The following is a 19368-nucleotide window of genomic DNA, read 5'->3' as shown; positions in this document are numbered from 1 at the left end:
GGTGAGGGGGCAGGAAAAGGTGTTTTGTTCACAAGCCTTGCTGTACCTGTGGGATATCCAACATATTGCTTGATAGTCTCTGCTGGAAATACTTTGCAGAAAGAAGGCTTTTAGCAGGTATGACATGGGATGGGGCAGCTCCTATTTCCATTCTGTTTTCCTCTCTCCAAGCGTAGGAGAGATACAGCACAGTCCTAAATAATGGATACAGAAGGTGTCTTCTAAAAGACAGCAGCCCTGGGTTCTGCATGGCACTGAGCTTGCACAGCAAGAAGTTTCCTGGGCATCGTTCAGCTGCTCCATTTCTTTCCTGTGGCTCTGTAAAAATAACTGAGGAAACAGTGGAATGTTCTTCCTTTTTTTTTCCTCTTGGTTTTCTTATAACTCTTCACTCTTCTTGGCAAAACCCATGCAAACCATCTTCTTTGATGGAGTAGGAAGGGCTAATCTGAACTTCCATAACAGCCTCAGATATTTCATAGCAGAATCAGATCTGTAGAGTAATGTAACTGCTATCTGCTTTAATGGTGTGGGTTTTATCACCTTCCTAGCACATGACCTGTTTGAGGGTTTCTTCTTGGTTGTTTTTCCATTATGTTCTGTAGCCTTAAGGGCACAGAATCCATTTAGAAAGTAAATTGATACTCCTCTGACCCTAAGTTTTGGGGGTTGATGTAACAGGGCCCTAATGGAAATGGAAATCTGAGCAATTCTGAGTTCTCTCAGTAGGTCTCTGCACTTCAAATGGTCATGGCTCTTCCCCTTGGAACCAGCACATACCACATGACACCAGTGAACATGGGCTGATGTGCATTTAGATGTTAGGGGGCATCTTCAGAGAGGATGGAAGATGTGGGAGCCCAGTGACACTCTTGTGGCTTCACCCCAGTAGGCATCTAAGCACCATGAAGATGCACATTCATTCTCTTTCTGTCCCCCAGCAGAACAGGGAACAAAATAGGAAGAGCAAAAGATTGCTCTTCTTTTTCTTGTCTAAGCATGATGCTGCATGGCATGGACTATCCCTTTGGTTGCTTCAGGTCAGTTGTACTGGGTGTATTTCCTCTCAGTTCCTTATGCATGTCCAACCTACTCACTGCAGTGGGGGGGCAGAGCTGGAAAAAGGGAAAGCCTTGGTGCTGTGGGAGCACTGCTCAGCTTTACCCAAAACACTGGGATGTAGTTAATGCTTTTCTAGTCGCAAATTCAAAACACAGCATCACATAGAACCATAGAATCCCAGCCTGGTTTGTGTTGGAAGTGACCTTAAAGCTCATCCAGTTCCAACCCCCTGCCATGGGCAAGGACACTTTCCACTAGAGCAGGTTGCTCCAAGCCCTGTCCATCCTGGCCTCGATGGCAGCACCTCACATGATTAACAGGGTGAATCTACCTTTCCTCCATACTCTATTTTTTCAGAAGGTTCCTTATCTGCTGATGTTATTCAGATAAGCACTATGTGTCCTACTCCCCTGCCTGTGAAGTGGGTGGCCTGATGACTGCAGGCTCAGGTTTGAAACACAAAGAAGATTAGGTATCAAATTCAGTTGGTTAATCTGGTACCTTACCTTCATCCCAGTGCAGGCTCTGAGGTGATTCAGCCATTCCGGCTTCTAAACTGTGCAGGAACAAGGTGGGAGGTGCTGGAGCCATGCAAGGCAGTTTGTCTGTGTGGGAAGTTGTCTTCAGCTTGATGTTCCAGGGTATTTGCCACCCAAGAGAAGCTGGAGCAGTGATTAGGTCCATTTCTGTTACTCTATTTCCAGTTCTTAAGAGGGAATTTGGAAAAAGCACTTGCAGGACATCTGCGGTTTTCAGAGGAGAAAAAGAGGGAACTGCATATAGGAAAGATGTGTGCCTGGGAGAGCACAGGCTTGTAGGACCATGAGTGGCTGAGGCAGCACTACCTCCATAGGTGTCTTCCTGGTGCTAGCACGGTGTGATGCTCTGTGCTGAGCTGGGAGTGTACACAGGGAATGGCAGCTCTTTTCATCCTGGGCTTTCATGGTATCCCGGGCTTTAGGTGGTACACACTGAAGAGCCAGGTAACTCTCTCCTTGATGCACATAGCTTTTGTGTGTTTCTCTTCCCAGCTATCCTCTGCTGCACCTATGTGGGCCCCCAAGGTGTATTCTCACCTCTCAGTCGATGTGATGGAGACACCAATTTTGTTTGCATGCTTTGAGGCTCTGGGTTGTATCCCTTACTTTTTCCAGGGAGGAAGGCTGCCCTTCTCAGCCTCATGGTGTGGCTCTCCAGGATAGAGCCACAGAGCATGTGTGGGAGAGGAGCTCCTGGAGCTCAGAGGAGATGGACATAAGGGCTTCCTTCCCATGAGCCAGGAGGGAAGGCCAGGGGCTTCAAAGGCATCCACCTGGGCCCCAGCATCACAAGACTTTTTGGGGAGACTCAAGGCCATGGAATTTGTTATTAATCAGAATGCTGGGGTTGGAGAGCTGGTAACTCCCCCATGAGTCAGGAGAGAGACTTCTCTGCAAACCTTTTATTTCTGTTCCAACTAATCCTGTCTCCTCTAGTTGATCATGTAGCAATTCTAGATCATACTTTGATAATACCTATTTTTTTTCTTGGATGTTTCAATTAATATTTAAACCAAAGAATAACCTAGCCAGTCCCACCATGGATCTCTAGCTCAATTCTTCTGCAGCCAAAGTTCTGGCACCTGAACCTGACCTGGTTCAGCCATGTTGTCACAGGTTTTACACAGCTGAGGCTTCTTGGGCTTCAGTCTTTAGGGTTACTTCTGCATTACAAGTGAAGAGGGAAAGTAAGCAGATGGGAGAAACTCTTGGACCTTCAAATGACTCTCCAGTCTTACAGGGTTCATGTCAGTGCTGCTGTTGCCAGCACGATGGTCACAGGCACCTTTCTCTCTCAAGGGAGTTCGAGGCACATAGAATATGAGGGCTTGTCATTAGCACTGTGAATGGATGTCCTTTCTCACTCTAGGAAGCTCAAGATTTGTTGGTGTGAGCAGTAACTTACTCTAGACTAGCTTCAGGCATCATTCTAGTCTTTAATTTCATCACTTCATGCTCAGAGGCATGCCTGGCTTTGGATATACTGGGTAGTTTTCCCCATAGCCAGTATAGCTGCTGCTCCATGTCTTCTGCCTTATAACCCTCCTTATACCTGGCTGTGCACATAGGAGTATGAACCGTATGATTCTGTGGCACCTTCTGATGAGAAGAGGGAATGTTCTTCATGGAGATCCCTTTGAAGCACATATTTCTTCCCTTTATAAGCCTGTAGTGGGCTGTTGCCTCAGTCATCCATAGCAAAACTAGGGAAAAGACAGCTTTATGCCTGTCTGAAGCATTTGGATTGTCTTCTGTTTGCATGTGTCAGAGGCAATCCTGTCACACAATTGCCTGAGTAAAGCAGCATCCCTCCTCTACAGCCCTCCATGGACTTCTCTGCAGATCCTTCTTCGAGTTGTCTGGAATCAGGGTCTGCCAGGTTGGAAAAGACCTTTAAGCTCATCCAGTCCAACTGTTGCCCAGCACTGCCGAGCCCACCACTAACCCATGGCACTGAGAGAAAACTGATCTCCCCTCATGGCTGCCCCTTGTGGTCTCGAGTCACAGCCTCCCCTCATCTGCCCCCTCACGGCCGGCCCCACACTGTAGAGCTGCCGCCCCTCACGGCCCACCCCTCACCCCTCAAGACCGCCTCACCTCTCCCGTCATGATTTTCCCTCATGGCCGCCCCTACTTTCCCCTCACGATCTCCCCTCACCTAAGCACACGGGTCTTTCCATGTCGTCCGCCATTTGCTTGTGAGACCGTGACCATTCAGGGTGACTGAGTTTGGAAACAGATGCCATACAGAAACTGTCTTTAGCTCTCTCAATGCTCAGCTAATCCCTTCCATCCAATAGTTCATCAATGTGAACGGATATTAGCCCACGACTGCACCTTGCCATGGAGATGGTGCACAGCAAAGGGAGGCAGTGCATGGCAGGTTCAGGTCCCGCGTGTGATTCCGATATGGCTTATTTCTGGTAGTTGAAATACCAAAGATGTGACTGACTTTGGCGTGTTGTGCCGGTCTGAACATCTGCTTGTTGTCTGATGTGCTGATATCCAGGAAGATCTGTAAGTTGTATTTCAACATCATCCAAACAATAGTTCTGAAGACTTGCTTGAAAATGAGCTCTAGATGTGTGTGCATTGGAGAGGGTCTGTATTTGAGAGAGGAACTTTGAAATTTCGGTAGTTTATCCATACTAGTCGTGTATATTTCTGCTAGCAGCATCTCCTCCTTGACATCTGACAGCACTGAGATGGAATAGGTAGGGTTGGAAGACACGTTAAAGCTCATCCAGTTCAACCCCCTGCCATGGGCAGGGACATCTTCCACTAGAGCAGGTTGCCTGCTGAGATCAGGCAAGATCTGGGCTAGAGAAAGGCAGGGCTTAATGCTATAACGTGTTTCTTTTGGCCGAACCAATGGTGCTGCTGGGAATCTGGTCAGCCTTATGGTTCTGATTACTGGCAAGTCTGTAGAGCAGCTTATGGGCTCTGTGAGGGGAGAAACTGGTCTTTCTGGCCCTGGAAATCCAAACTGGTATGAAGAGAAATGCCTGCCTGTCCCATTCCTCTTCTGCCAGAGTGTTTCTTTTCCTGTATTCGTGTTGCTTGAGTCCCATGTCTGTGCACGCTTGCTCTTGGTTTTCCTTCATTACTCCTTAAAAATGTGACAGTTAGGCATATCAGAAAGGAAATTTCCATGACAGAGAGCAGGATGGCAGGTAAGAGGGATGTTGGAGCTCACTGCTGGAAAGGGAGCAGAATAGCGTGTATGGAGGGGATTTGGGTGATGAAAAACATCAGCACACGTGCTGCTGTGCTGAAAACTTGCTTCAAAGATTGACTTGATTTTCAGATACCAAGTGTTAAGCTGGTCCTTTCACCGTTTAACCTCACCTTCTATGTGATGGAAAATTACTGCCTTCATATTCTTTGTCCTGTTGTAATGCTAAATACTCTCTGAGAGATGCTTATCTATGCTGTTAATGTGTAGTAATGGGATTGCTATTTTAAAAATCGATACAAATATCACACTAAAAAAGAAAGGCTTCTCGATGAGGCTGTCAGAGAGCTGTTTTAATAGATCTGTCTGACATTTGAGACACTTTCCCCAAAAGCACTCTTCCAGTTTCAGATTACTTTCTAAATGTTGCTGCTTGCAGATTCCAGGCTTGCTAATACAAGTTGTCAGAGCGAAAACCTCTCTCTGCAGTTTCAGAGGAGCTGGGAATCAGAAATGTGTTCATTATTGTTTCAATTGATCAAGAATTTGTTCTCTCACAAATTGGGGAGCGGCAGCTCTAAGCACACGCTTGATTTCTTGTGGTTTCAGCCCATCTGGGAGGTTGGAGAAGTTGGAGACTTGAAGATGATGTGAAAGTTTAGGATGGCTCTTTCTAGTACTGCCACTTACAGTGTGAAAAGCTAAATTATGCTGACTTGATTGAAGCTTTTTTTGAGATGCTAAAAAATTGCTAGCAGATATGCATTGATAATGTAGGTATTTGTAGTTGTCTTTAATACCCTTTTCATATTTTAACAGTATTTCTTACAGCTCTGTGTAGAATTATCTCAATGGTCCCTGTCTGTCAGTGTACTCACAGCTTTCATCAAATTCAGGGCCAGGCCTTTGGGGTGTGTATGTTCTGGTGAGAGTCTGAGACCAAAAATACATTACCAGTGCCAATAGCTTGAAGAATTGTAAATCATAGAATCAAAAAGGTTGGAAAAGACCTTTAAGATCATAGAATCCTAGAATGGTTTGTGTTGGAAGGGACCTTAAAGCTCATCCAGTTCCAACCCCTGCCAGGGGGAGGGACACCTTCCACTAGAGCAGGTTGCTCCAAGCCCCTGTGTCCAACCTGGTCCAGAACTGGTGCTTTTCAATCTCTGTTTTTGGTATTCGCTGTGTATTAGGAAGCACAGTGTTTTCTGCAGAATTGAGTAAACACCCATTTAAAACTTCACTCTGGTTTAAAGAGCTCAGAGAACTTCAGCTTTGCCCTATTTACATTTAAAGTATTTTTGAGTTCACAGACTTACTGCAGTGTTTAATGGCGTGGAAGTTAACTTGAAATAAAATGGCTTCTTTATTTATAGGCCAGGTCTGCTCTCAGGCAGACCAAGGCCAAGCCTAAAGGCCTTGCATGCCTTCATCAGTTGGAGCAACTGACCAGGTTTGCTCATGGTTTAATTCATTGTTCTTTTGCCTTTGCTCGCCTGCCTTGTCCATTACTCCCTCTGTGCTGCTGGTAATTCTCTCCCTCCCTGGTCATTCCTGGTTTAAAGCTCTCTTTACCAATTCCCCTATGCTACTGGCAAACTAGTGTTCTGTGGTCATAGAAACTAAAACCAACACCAACCTTACAACCAGTTGTAGATCTGCATATCAGTGCCTTCTTCCTCATGCTGTTTATCCTCACCAGCAAGACTGAAGAGAACATGGCCCAGGTCCCCATGCCCCTGAGCTTCCCCCAGACCTCTATAGTCAGGTGGCTCAGATCTTTGGCTTGAAGGCACTTTGGACTCCTCTTCAACTTTTGAGGGTGGTGAACCTTTTCTGTTAAAACCTGGTCTAGTTGTAGAAGTAACTACAATTGTAAGAAACATTAGGAGAGTCTCAAAAGAAACTGCATTGTCCTCAAGAATAGAGTTGACAAAAGTGACCATGTTGGGTTTTTAACACGGGGGATGAAGTGAAGATAATACTTGCCTTTTTTTAGCTCCCATCTTGGTCAGCAGGATAGCTTTTTCAGTGTTATGGCTGTGTTGTGAAACTACTTTCTTCATGGTGCACTTCTGGCTGGGTGCAAGGTTGGTGGCAGCACAGAAGCCAGAGATGGTCTAGCTTCCCTGAAGGTTGCTGATGGACCAGGATAGCTATAGCATGGACTAAATAGCACACTTAAACTTACTAGCTATCTTTAGGAGGAAATCTCTGGTCCTCAGACTTTGAGTGATCTTTATCTTTGTGAATAATAATGTCTTGGAGAACATCAGTGAATGCTTTGTACTGCCAACTTGCTGAGGATGTGCAGGAAGAAAGGCAAGTGTGACCAGAATTACAAACTCTGACAGAAATGTGTACTGTGTGCAATGTTACTGCATTCTAGAGAGACACTTACTGCCAGAGTTGATGATGTATGTTCAGACTGGGGAAGGAGGGAGGGTAAGAAGGGTGAGTTTGGTCCCCTTTTTGCTGCTGGTTGTGACTGCAGCTAGAGACTGGTTTTGGTGAAAGAGATGCTTTGTATTCTAATCCACTCCTGCTCAGGAAGTCTAGGGGATGTCTCAGGAGCTCTTCAGAGGTGTAACTACAGACTACGCTTCATCTTTGTGCCTGACCTCGGGCTTATGCTCATCTTCCCCTTGAAGCCTACTAAAGCCACCCACCTCCGCAGACACCAAGCTCCTTATGGTCTTGGGAAGGCAATGAAATGTATAAGTGAGTGGATCAAATTCATGGTTTACTCTAAATTGCTTCTCTTTCACTTTAATGCTGCATGATGGACATAAAATCAAATTTAGAAGCCACCCCTATAAAGAACAGACTGCTGGGGGGGTTTTAAGCACATAGGCTTGACAGCAGCAGCTGATTAATAATTAATTAAACTAATGCCCAATGAAAGAAATATACCTTTGCTAATCTATAATTACTTGGAAGCTTCTTCATACTTTTTCCATGAGAATCTTTTCCTTGTAAGACTCTGGGAAAAGTATATTTAGTGTTTGTTTGCTTTCAGCTCTGGTTTTCAGCGGATATTGCCTGAAACAGTGTCTTAATCAGTCTGACCTCAGCCTCCAGGGGATTGTTTTCCATTGACTGTCTCTCTTCCTCCTCGCCTCTCCCTGCGTGCTGCAGTTCTGGATAGAGCTAGTATGTTTGAGGCTAAGAGTGTGCTTGTCTCTTTTGGGGGGGGAGCTGATCTAAAGTGTCCTAAGCTTTAATCTCCTCACTGCTCCTCAGTTTTGAAGCTTGAACTTTTCCATCCATGAACACTTTCTCAGAACACTTCCATCAAATGAAGTGCATAAGAGCCCGAGGTGCACAATTGCTATAGTCACTGAGCATTCATAAGCTGTAAATTGCATAATTATTTTTAGTGGCTTTCGTTTCTTTTTAAGGCTTTTACAGAAAGAATGTGACAGTGTTCTGTTCGTACCTATTAATATTTCACGCCAAAATGCACTTTTAAAGCTTTCTGGGCTAACATGCTTCTCAGAATGACTTCACCCCTTGTTCTCCAAATGCAACGCGCTCTCACACTTAAGTACAAGTGTCTGCATTTAGGAATAGAAGTTGTTGAAAAGGTTTTTAAATGCATGTGAGACAGCGGGTAAGAAGGGAGGGTACACCAAGCTTCCTGCTCTGTCATAACCCAGCTTTCAAGATTCTCTAACTCTAGTTTCTATATCCGTGCAAGGTCACAGGTTTGTCTAGGAGATTGTCCTCTCTAAGTGAGACTAGCTGGGCACTCAGGATAATAGACATGTTTCTAATAGATTTGGACTCTGTCAGTAATCCCTTTTGAAACAGTTCAAGTATCTGTAATTGCCAAAATACTGCCATTCTGCTCTAGGTCGTGTTCTCCTTAGGGTGCGCTGTGATTGTCATTGTAGACTTGATGCAATATTCTGTTATATACCTTGGAAAGGCAGATGGCTAAAAATAACCACATTTCTTTCAGTAATTCATGTTAAATCCCAGTGACTTGAGCAGCCAGCTGGAAATCTGCCATTCTATGAGGTTTGTCATTCAAAATGAGTAAGAATCTCTGGAGCTGGATATCTCTTATGAAATTTTATCTTCAGCAGCTTGCTTGTCTCCTGAATACAGGAAGAAATGAGTAACTAGAAAGTGGTGTCTGTTCAGAGAACTGCGTCTCTTGAGCAGCTCTCTCCACAGAGAAGTGCTCCTTAGGCTTTTCCAACACTCTTAAAGCCCCAGATCAGCTCTGCTGTCTGTGGTTTTGTTGCCAAAGTTGTACTGTAATGGGCCTTACCACACCTTTGCTTCAGGTAGGGCTCTGGTATAGTTTGGTTGACTTTTCTTGCAATGAAGAATACCTTCTGCAGATCCTCATTTTACTGGGCTTGAATATAACCCAGAAGTTAAGCCAACAAATTGCCTCTATCTGAAAGGAAAGAAACATGTAGTGGCTGATAGGTGCACCCCAGTGGTCCCCACATACAGAAATAGGAGTCAGATCTCCCCGTCTGTGCTAAAAAATAGAAGGGCAGGAGAGGGGGGAAGAGGAGGAGACAACATCTATCCTTGTCCTTTCGCTTGGTTCGAAGAGTCTCCTCTGCTTTATTTCGGTGCTTTTGTGGGTTGCTTCTCCTTAGCCAAAGCTGGGAAATGGTAAAAGCCACAAACAGGGAACTGCTGAGCTTTGCTGAGAACAGTTGGGCTTGTAAGGAGCCAGGTGAGGTAGAAAGCCAAAGGGCATGGAGTTGAAATGGCAGATAATGATCTTTATTTCTCCCCAGGTTTATTGTGCTCATGCTAATTGTGTTCAAGGTGCTTTTGAGGATAAGAAGTGCTAAAGTAGTATCTCACAGTTCCCATTTAATTATTTTCATTGCTTTCTCCTCCTCCTCTTCTAATGTTGTTGAGAAATTCACTGTCTAAGCTGGAGACATGGTGTTTCTTTGTTCTCTCCAGTGGTTAGGAATCCAAAATCACAACATAAAAAGGGTTAGGAGCTGCACAAGCTCTTACCTCTGCTCAAGGTGAGTTTCTGGAGTTTGGATATAAAGGGGGAAAGCTGGTCATTATAGCAAGCAATAAAAGAGGGTACAGAAGGCAAGTCACACACAGCAAATGAAGTTCTATGTGCAGCTGCATCAGAGTCTGCTTCTGGCTCAGAAACAGTCTTCTCAGCTTGCAGCCAGAGCAAACTAAATCCGGAGGGATTTCTGTGATAGAAGTGTTCTTTGTGAATCTCCATGTAAGGCTTTGGTTTAGCTTCTGTAGTTAGGAAGTACCCTGGCTGTTCTGTGACAGGATCTGACAGTTTGTTCTTCCTGGTGATCTGCTGGGAGAATTTAGACTAGGGAAGGATGGTGGTTAGCACTCAGCAGAACAAGTATTTCACCTTTCTGCCCATTTGATCCATCATGCTTTGATCATGCTGCAAAATCCATGGCTGCTTTGGCTTGGGCTCTTCTCTGAGTTTCAGGAGGGAACAGGTGACCCAGGAATGCTTTCAGACATTGGAGTCTAGGATGGTTATGCTGAGATGATCATCCATATTGGTCATCCAGTAACACACCGTCTTTAAGCAGTGTGCTAATAATGTGTGGCTCGAAGCAGCTCTGCTCTGGAGCCAGGCTGAGAGAGCTGGGCTGGGTCAGCCTGGAGAAGAGAAGGCTCCTGAAGGGGAGACCTTAGAGCAGCTCCAGTGCCTAAAGGGGCTCCAGGAAACCTGGAGAGGGGCTTTGGACAAGGGCCTGTAGGGACAGGACAAGGGGAATGGCTTTAACCTGCCAGAGGGGAGATTGAGATGAGCTCTGAGGCAGAAGCTCTTCCCTGTGAGGGTGCTGAGGCGCTGGCACAGACTTTTCCCAGAGAAGCTGTGGCTGCCCCATCCCTGGCAGTGTTCAAGGCCAGGTTGGACACAGGGGCTTGGAGCAACCTGCTCTAGTGGAAGGTGGCCCTGCCCGTGGCAGGGGTTGGAACTGGATGAGCTTTAAGGTCCCTTCCAACACAAACCATCCTACGATTTTATGATTTATATACTACTTGAGAGTTATCAGCCAGACTGGTTTCATAGGGCACTGAGGGACTTATTGCAGGTACAGACCATGATAAAGATTGATGATCAGTACTTCGGTGATGTTAATGCATGACCATATTGCTGCTGCCTGCCCCTGAAAACTCCGTTCTAGTGAAATAGGATGACAGAATGTGTACAGAAGTGATTTAGCTTCCTCTCAGGATTAGCTGCAAGTCTTTGATATGTTTCTGTATGTTTCTTAGGAGTGTAGTGGATCATAAAATCACAGACTGGTTTGGGTTGGAAGGGACCTTAAGGCTCATCTAGTTACAACCCCTAATGTCTAAGCTCTTTCAGACCATTTACTACTTCTTCTGTAGCTGAACCAGTTAGATAACCAAGCCAAGAAGAAAATGGAGCAATGGAATGCATGGTAGCTGCCTGTCCTTAATTTGATAGCATGCAGTATATATTATAGGGCAGACACAGCGCTCTTACATGCTGTGCGGTGAAGTTAAGCCCCAAAGTGAACACTCATGCAAATACAGATGTGGATATGCCAAGGTATTGTGAGAGGGTTTTTTGATGTTTATCCACTTATATGTCCTGGCTTCCTGACTGCATGCTTAGAACACATTCCTACATGCATCATTCCCTCCATCTGGTTTCCAAGAGGAGGAAAGCTTGGAGCTGGATGAGTGGAGGGAGCCAAGTGCATCACACCAGGTGCCTTAGTCTGGATGCTCTAGGATCATGCTTCAGAATGCACTTGTGCAGTTCACTGACACCCCTGATTACCAAGGAATAGCACTGTGAGCTTTTGACCATCAGCAGAAACTCAAACCATGTCAGCTTGTTTTTAATGGTTGGGTTTTCCTTAATTCCAACACGTGCTTGTTTTGGCTTGGGCATTATTCTTTCCCTCTTGCTCTGGGATTGCTTGTAGATCAGGAACTTCTGCCCTCAAGAGCCAGATGTATTTTCTCCTTGCATGCTCATCCGCTGCAGTGCAAACTAAAGTAGGATTGGGGGGGAGATGCTTGAGCTGGTGAGATGATAATATATGTCTGAAGAGGGAGATTGAAAAGATGTAGAAGGTTCTTCAGCAAGAGCTCTGCTTTCTGCAAGGAGAGTGGACCGGGAACCATATGGCTCTCCAAGGAGTCACTGTGAATGACTGTGAATACAACAGGTATTACTCTTATCAAAGCGAATAGCTTTAATTTAAAGGCAGAAGAAAACCAGATTACTTTGCACTGATGAGTGTCAAACAAAAAATTATAGAACAGAGAGGTTATTTTTTTGGGTCAAAATATTGGTTGTAAAATCCTTTTTTGCAATCACCAATGTTTCAACGACCTCGTATTAAATTAGATTAATAGGTGTTGATTTTAGAACCGTTTCATTATCTTCTGATACATTAAAACCTAATTGTTTATTCCCACAGGCATTTTCTTATACTTCTGGCTTTTTAATAGTGTTGTTGATTGCCTAAAGTAGCTGCAGCATTGTTATCAGTTGCCGTGGCACGCTGGCAGCATTGCTGTACTCTGCAACATCACCTGCAACTGTTATTTCCTGCACCCTGGTGCAGTTACGCCTGCCTTAACTGGTGAATAATCCTTGCTCCGGTGCGATGTCTCTTCCTCCCTGCCCTCCCCTGAAAGGAAAGCATGACACAGATAAAAAAGGAGGGGCTTTGCAAGCTGAACTATATCAAACCCTTCCTCTTTGAGTCATGATTTCAGTAGGACTGCAGGGGCATATTCTGGAGACTTTGGTAAGTGCTCCACAGTGCTACATTACCAGGCGCTGATTTCTGTACTTAGGAGTATATACTTTAAAGATGCTGGAATTGAGGTAGCTGTGCAGCTGAACTTGGGCAGCATCCTTGTCGTTTTTGGAAGCTTTCACATAAGGCCAGTTGCTAGAATTGTGTTAATGCAAATAGTAGATTTATCTGAAAGCTTTCTGAGGATGGGAACTGCTTTTGCTTTTCAGTTGTGGGCAACCTGTTAAAAGCCTAGTTATTAAAGTGTCTTTAGAACTAGTTATTTTGTCACTTCTTTGCTTTTAGTCACCTCCAAGCTGAAGATTTCCTTGGGATATGCTCCTTCAAGTGCCGTGGAAGTCATAGTATTAGTCTTATATCTTAGAGGACTATTTTGGTGTTTATTTAATAGTTATTACTCTCAAATTGTGTTAGCTTAAAGTCATGCTTTAATGCACTAGTCTGTGCTTTATAACTGTCTTTCTATATATTTAACAGGTTGGAAATGCAATAGATGTTTGCCTGTTACATAGACTACTGCTGTGTCCCATCTTTTAATGTATGGGACTGCTGTGCTATTTCTAACACTTATGGGGTTCATAAGCTTTGCTCACAAGCATCAGCTGAACACTCTGGTATCAATGCAGCTCTTGAGAACTTACACTGAAGTTTAAGGCCAGGGTTTTCAGGGTTCCTTTGCGCTCTTCCTAACTTTGCTGCAGTTTGTTTATAGCATGTTCATTGTTATCAAGTATTTACAAAAACAGTGAGGCAAACTTGAAATCTGTTCGTGTCTGGAATGAAGAATTCCTTGTTTCCTCTTAATCTTCTCTTTGTGCAGTTATGTCCGTAGTCACTTTTCTGGTGTTAACTTATTAAACAAATCAACAACTAAAGTAAAACCCTGTCAATAAATAAGCTGCATAGATCTAGACCAATATGTATTACCCTTATCTTGACTTACAGCTTTAAAAACCTCTTTACCCCAAACATCAATCATATGAAATGACAAGAATTGCTTTCTGGGTTAAGAAATATGTCTCTCAATGCGCAGCTGCCAGTCTTACTCAGTTAAATAAGTGATGTGAAGGGGGTTTCTGCGTGGGTTTGCTTTGTTTTAACGAACCTGGTGGGTTTAGGGACAATACTCTCAACCATCACCTTAGTTGTCACCGAAGTTAGCACTTCACAAGGGCAGGGTGATTTCTTTGTGGCTGGAGCCATCTAAATTCATCTGCCAGCGAGTCCTCCTAGAAGAGGAACTGCTTCTCTGCAGTTCCATGATCTTTGCTTCTCGGTTTTAAGCCTCTGTGTATTTTGTGTATGGCTTCCCCCTTTCCCTTAGTGTGTCCCATTTGACAAGCCTTGCCCCATCAGATAACCTCCCTGGAATAAACATTCCCACGTTTCGCATGTGCTTACCAGTTAATGTGGTTGACTTAAGTTAGAGTCTGCTCACTCCCTCCCTTACTGTCTGCCAGTCAGGTTTTCCTCTCTGCATGTTCTTGTTTATGGCTTCCCCCTTTTCTTAGCCCTTTTTGTATTGAAAAGGCCCTTAAGCAGATGCCCATAAAGGAACATTTGCTTTCTCCTTGCACAGACTCTTGCAATTCCTGAGCAAATCAAGACATGCTTCTCTTCTGGAGATCTTGAAGCAGGGCATGACCAGGCTTGTGGCCTCTTTGGAGGTCATTTTGGTTTTGTGCTCTGTTGATATGAGCTGCTTTAGTAAGCTTCCTACGAAGCCTTTTCCTGAATCTGGTGCAAAGCTTGTCAGACTTCTAGCCTTGCTCTGAAGATAGGTTGTGATGGGGTTAGTAATGCAAAGGAGATCACAAACTTCAAAGCAGGAGAGGACGCCTGAGATGAGATTTGCAACTGCTGCCACACTGGTGCTGATCCAGGCCAGGATGCTGGTGGCTTCTTGGCTGCCTGGGCACAAGCTGCTCATGTTCAGCTCCATCAGTCAGCACCCTCAGGTCCTTTCCCATGAGCAGTTTCCAGCTGCTCTTCCCCAAGCCTGGAGCGTTGCAGGGGGTTGCCATGGCCCAAGTGCAGGACCCGGCACTTTGCCTTGTTGAACCTCATCCCATTGGCCATAGCCCACGGATCCAGTGTGTCCACATCCCTCTGCAGAGCTTCCCTATCCATTGTCCAGATCATTAATAAAGACATGAAATGGAACTGGCCCCAGTACTGAGTTGTGGGAAACACCAGTTGTGGCCAGTTGCCAACTGGGTTTAACTCCACTTAACACCACTCTTTGGGCCTGGCCATCCAGCCATGATGAAATACTTTTTCCAGACTTTTGCCTTTTCTTGGGTTTAAGTCATTCCTATTGTGTGCAGAAGGTGGGAAGGAGGAAGAAGGCTTTCTGCATGCTCTTCCATCACTTATCAGTGGGAGAGTGATTGTGATCCCGAGCATGCTGAAGAATGTGGGGGAAGTAGCTGTGGACTTCTACCATGCACCGTTAGCAACACTGAGTCAGTCGTGTTCCACCTCAAAATGGAGTGTTTTTAAGATAGCTGTGAAGTAGAAATGTACATATTTTTTTGTGTGGAAAACTGCCTTTTCTTTCTTGCTTTGGAGCTTGCTCATATAACGCTCCATCATTCTATTTATGGCTACAACTTCCCACTGCCTGAGCCATCCCTATTTTGTCGAGTGCTGCAAGTAAATTGTTTCACATTTGCTAATTTTTGGATCTCAGAAACTATATATTTACCCAGGGATGCTTCATCAGAGCTGGAGAATGTAATGTGCATTCCTGTGTCTGAGAGGGACAGGAGTCCATAGAGTGGCAAGACCACCTGAGAGGCAAGCCCAGGGAGAGAAACCAGTGTTGGGAGGAGAAGTAGGATTTGAGGTCACCATGTTAGCTGGCTGCCAGCCTTCCCTTCGGAACAAGACCTTTTCCAGGGCTCACTAAGGAACATGAAGGGAACTGAAGTATTTGCTGTTGGCATAAATAGGATTTTGTTCTGTGTTTCTATGCGGATGAAGGGGATGCTCCTTCAAAGACAGTGAGGTCAGTCTGGTGTTGGCTCTCCAGGGCAGCTGGAGCGTGGTTACTTCCAAAGGTGACTTTTAACTTTGTGGATCCAATAAAGTTAAAATCCACTTATTCTTCAGATCACACACATTGATTATCCTTGTTAGAGTAGTCCTGAGGGATCGGTGTTCAGGTGCTGCAGCTACTCTAAGCTTCTGGTATATTGACAGGTCAAGTGACCTGGAGTTCACTTTCTCTGTGATAGATATGTTTCTCCTTAGTATCTCCTTTAATTTGTAAATACACTGGGTTAGAGACTGCTTATTTTGTATGAACACTGAACAGCACAAGTCCTGAGCATGCCCATCAGAAGGGAAGGGGAGTTGAGATATGGCAAGGAATTGAATGGGATGGCATATAAGATATGTTCCTTTCTCAAAGCATGTTGACTTGGAGTACTTTCTCATGCAGGGAAAGAAAGACCAAAGTCTCTTTGTAGTATGGAAGAAGAGGAAATATTTTCTCTGAATGTTAGTTTCACCTTTTGGGGATCATTACCCTTCCTGATTCTTTATGCTGGATTCAAATAACCTCTCCCTTGCCTTCCTAGGGTACTAAGTGTCCTTGAGGGTTTTTATCTAGTGAAAGAATGACGATTGCTCCTTCATCTCCCCCTCTACCGCGCTCTTTCAGGGCTCGATGAGCACCATGCGGCACCGAAGAAATGGCAACTTTGAGAGCTCCAGACTCCTTTATTCCAGTATGTCCCGCAGCATCGATGTGTCCTGCAGTGACGCTGTGAGTATCTGCTCCATCCTTGCTAAGCGTGCCTGTTGTCTTGGGAGTGGGCCACGGTCCTTTGTGAATTGGGTTGTGTCAGAAGGAAGATGATTGATTTATCAGTTTTCCCATTATGTGGAAGTCTTCCTAGCCAGTGACCCTTCAGCAGTAGCCGTGGTGCTTTGTTAACATGGTTAAAGTCTAAGGATGCATTGCGTTCCTTTTTGATCCCTCTAATTCTTATTGTACATCCTTAGTCACTTCTGTTTTTCATTTCTTCTTCCTATTTCGGAGACAAATCCTCTCATCCCAAAGTCTCTATAAAGACCCCCCCAACCTATTCACACAACTTGATGGCAAAGGCAGACAACATATCATTATGTTAAACACCCCTTTCAAGCCTCAATGCTCTGCTGATCACAGCGATTGTCTGGCAGTTTTCTTGCTTCTGAAGGCCTAATGACAAGCTCTTAGGTCTTTAGCAAGTGGTTCCCCCTCCCTTTTACTTTTCTGGTCTTGCATCATTGTAGCTTTCCTGGCTGCTTATGTTCTCTTCTATTTTCTTTTTGAATTTTATGCTTTTTATGCTTGGAATTTAACTGCAGTTTGACTTCAAGTGTTTAGTCCAAGTGGGAAGCTAACGATAGCTGTAAGTCTTCCATCTTCATCTCAAGCTAAATCTGTGCTTCAATACGAAACTCCCAAACCTTTATCATCGAGTGAGAAATCTTTTTTGCTTTCCTACCCTGCAGAGGCACATTAGGAATGAATTTGCATTTCCCAAATGTGAAAGCTTCCCCTGTGCTCCGTGGAGTTTCCAGGTTAATGGTTAAACAAGCTGGAGAGACTTGGCATTCCACTGAGCTCACATAAAGCTCCACTTTTAAGTTGTTCAGGTCTCCTGCTGGGGTCTTTTTGTGTTGAATTAAAATAGCTCCTACCCTAGAGGCTGTTAACGTCTACTTTTTTTCCTTGGGAAGAAACAGTGTTGGCCACAGCCTTTAAGCAGTATCTAGATCACTTAACCCCAAAGATGTCAGCAGTGCTGTAAGTTATTGCAAGCATGGCAATGCATGCAAATGGAAATGCTCCATAGTCTACAGCTCCCTGGATTGTGCCACTGAAATCAAGTAAGATATTTTCTCTGTGGGTCTTTTGAGTTAAAAGCTGACATTGAAATAGGCTCTCCAGCAACTCTTAAGGCATCAAATCTATTTTGCTCTTCAAGATTTCTTTAATACTCTTAATTTTTGGAGAGGGAAAACATACCTTTTCCTCTTTAGTATGTATTATGCTTGATAGATAGAAAAATACTGATATCACATGGGGTTTGGAATGCCTCTTTGTGATTTTAGTAGTGTTTTGTGGCCTGTCAACTCCCACCAGTGCTTTCTAGCTGCCCACTCATCAGTCTGAGAAAAGGAGACTTGTGAATCTGCAGTTTTCCTTGTGTTTAAGCTGACGATGCTGTTACTGAGGTTTCTTCTGGTTTAGGAGTTATTGTAAGTAAACTTTTATCTTTAATTCTCTTCAAGGATTTGGTCAGCTTCATCCAAGAGAACTTCAAGAAGAGAGAATGTGTCTTTTTTACAAAAGACACCAAGTCGATGTAAGCAGATATTCTTATGTTTTACTGGGCATGGGGGGGCTGGGAGCTGGGGAGAGTTCTGGGACTATTATAGTGATTAATTAGAATTGTATAGTATCATTATATAGTGTAATGCTTATTATAATTCTTATTGCTAAGCCAAGGGGAAGCAAACTTCTTGGGGCTTAGTGAAGAGGCTGAACGCAGCAGTGCAACCCGACCTCAGGACTACTTCTTTCCTTGCTTGGCTCGCTTGCATGTGCCTGGGGTGTTGTGCAGTCATTCAGAAAAGCTGGAAGGCTGATGCTTGGCCCGGCACCCCAGGGTGCTTCTGCCAGCTCTAGACCAGTGCTCTCCACATGATTATAGTGCGCAACCCATCAATAACAACTTGCTGAGTATACCCCTCAATGTAGGTTTATATCTAAACTATCTATATCTATATCTACTACTGTAATAATACATTATAAAACAGGCACAAACACAGCAATTAAAAAAGGATGAAAGATGAAATAATATTTTTAATTTTGTTTTTTAAAGTTTATTTAATGCACTTTCCACTTTGGAGTTCACTGCTCCAGGCTCTGGAGTTTGTGTTAAAACTGGAAATAGCAGGGGTTTGGGTTAATATACAAGTATCTTGATAGAATCAACCAAGTTGGAAGAGACCATTAAGCTCCTCCAGTCCAACCATTCCCAGCACTGCCAAGGCCACCACTAACCCATGGCACTGAGGCCTCGGCTACACGGGGTGTGAACACTTGCAGGGACGGTGACTCCAGCACTGCCCTGGGCAGCCTGTTCCAATGCCTGAGCACCCTTTGGGGAAGGAATTGTTCCTCATCTCCATCTAAACCTCCCCTGGGGCAGCTTGAGGCCGTTTCCTCTTGTCCCATCCCTTGTTCCTTGGGAGCAGAGACCAGCCCCCTCCTGGCTCCATCCTCCTGTCAGGCAGTTGTAGAGAGCGATAAGGTCCCCCCTGAGCCTTCTCTTCTCCAGACTAAACCCCCCCAGGTCCCTCAGCCGTTCCTCATCACACTTGTGCTCCAGGCCCTGCACCAGCTCCATTGCCCTTCTCTGGCCCTGCTCCAGCACCTCGATGTCTCTCTTGTAGTGAGGGGCCCAGAACTGAACACAGGGTTTGAGGTGCAGCCTCACCAGTGCCCAGCACAGGGGGACAATCCCTGCCCTGGCCCTGCTGCCACACTGGTGCTGATCCAGGCCAGGATGCTGGTGGCTTCTTGGCTGCCTGGGCACAAGCTGCTCATGTTCAGCTCTGTCAATCAGCACCTCCAGGTCCTTTTCCATGAGCAGTTTCCAGCTGCTCTTCCCCAAGCCTGGAGTGTTGCAGGGGGCTGTTGTGGCCCAAATGCAGGACCTGGCACTTTGCCTTGTTGAACCTCATGCAGCTGGCCTTGGCCTATTGATCTAGCCTGTCCAGATCCCTCTGCAGAACCCTCTTA

At 44.9% G+C, this 19368-nt stretch overlaps 1 protein-coding gene across 7 annotated transcripts in view; it reads left to right on the top strand.

Annotated features, from left to right (window-relative positions):
* The window catches only part of TRPM8 (transient receptor potential cation channel subfamily M member 8), a 136779-nt gene that overhangs the window by 78961 nt on the left and 38450 nt on the right, over nucleotides 1–19368 (top strand). For all 7 annotated transcript variants that reach the window (XR_003991593.1, XR_003991592.1, XM_030487658.1 and 4 more), the window contains exons 2-3: nucleotides 16231–16335; nucleotides 17853–17926. Coding sequence is in view for 5 of the 7 variants with exons in the window: in XM_030487658.1 (XP_030343518.1) it covers nucleotides 16237–16335; nucleotides 17853–17926 (173 nt within the window). In the remaining 2 variants the exon portion in view is untranslated. The remainder of the gene's footprint in view (nucleotides 1–16230; nucleotides 16336–17852; nucleotides 17927–19368) is intronic.

The sequence above is a fragment of the Strigops habroptila genome, chromosome 5 (genome assembly GCF_004027225.2).
Source record: "Strigops habroptila isolate Jane chromosome 5, bStrHab1.2.pri, whole genome shotgun sequence".
Lineage (NCBI taxonomy): Eukaryota > Metazoa > Chordata > Aves > Psittaciformes > Psittacidae > Strigops > Strigops habroptila.
The sequence above is the reverse complement of the archived record's forward strand: the minus strand, read 5'-3'. Positions and strand labels throughout refer to the sequence as shown.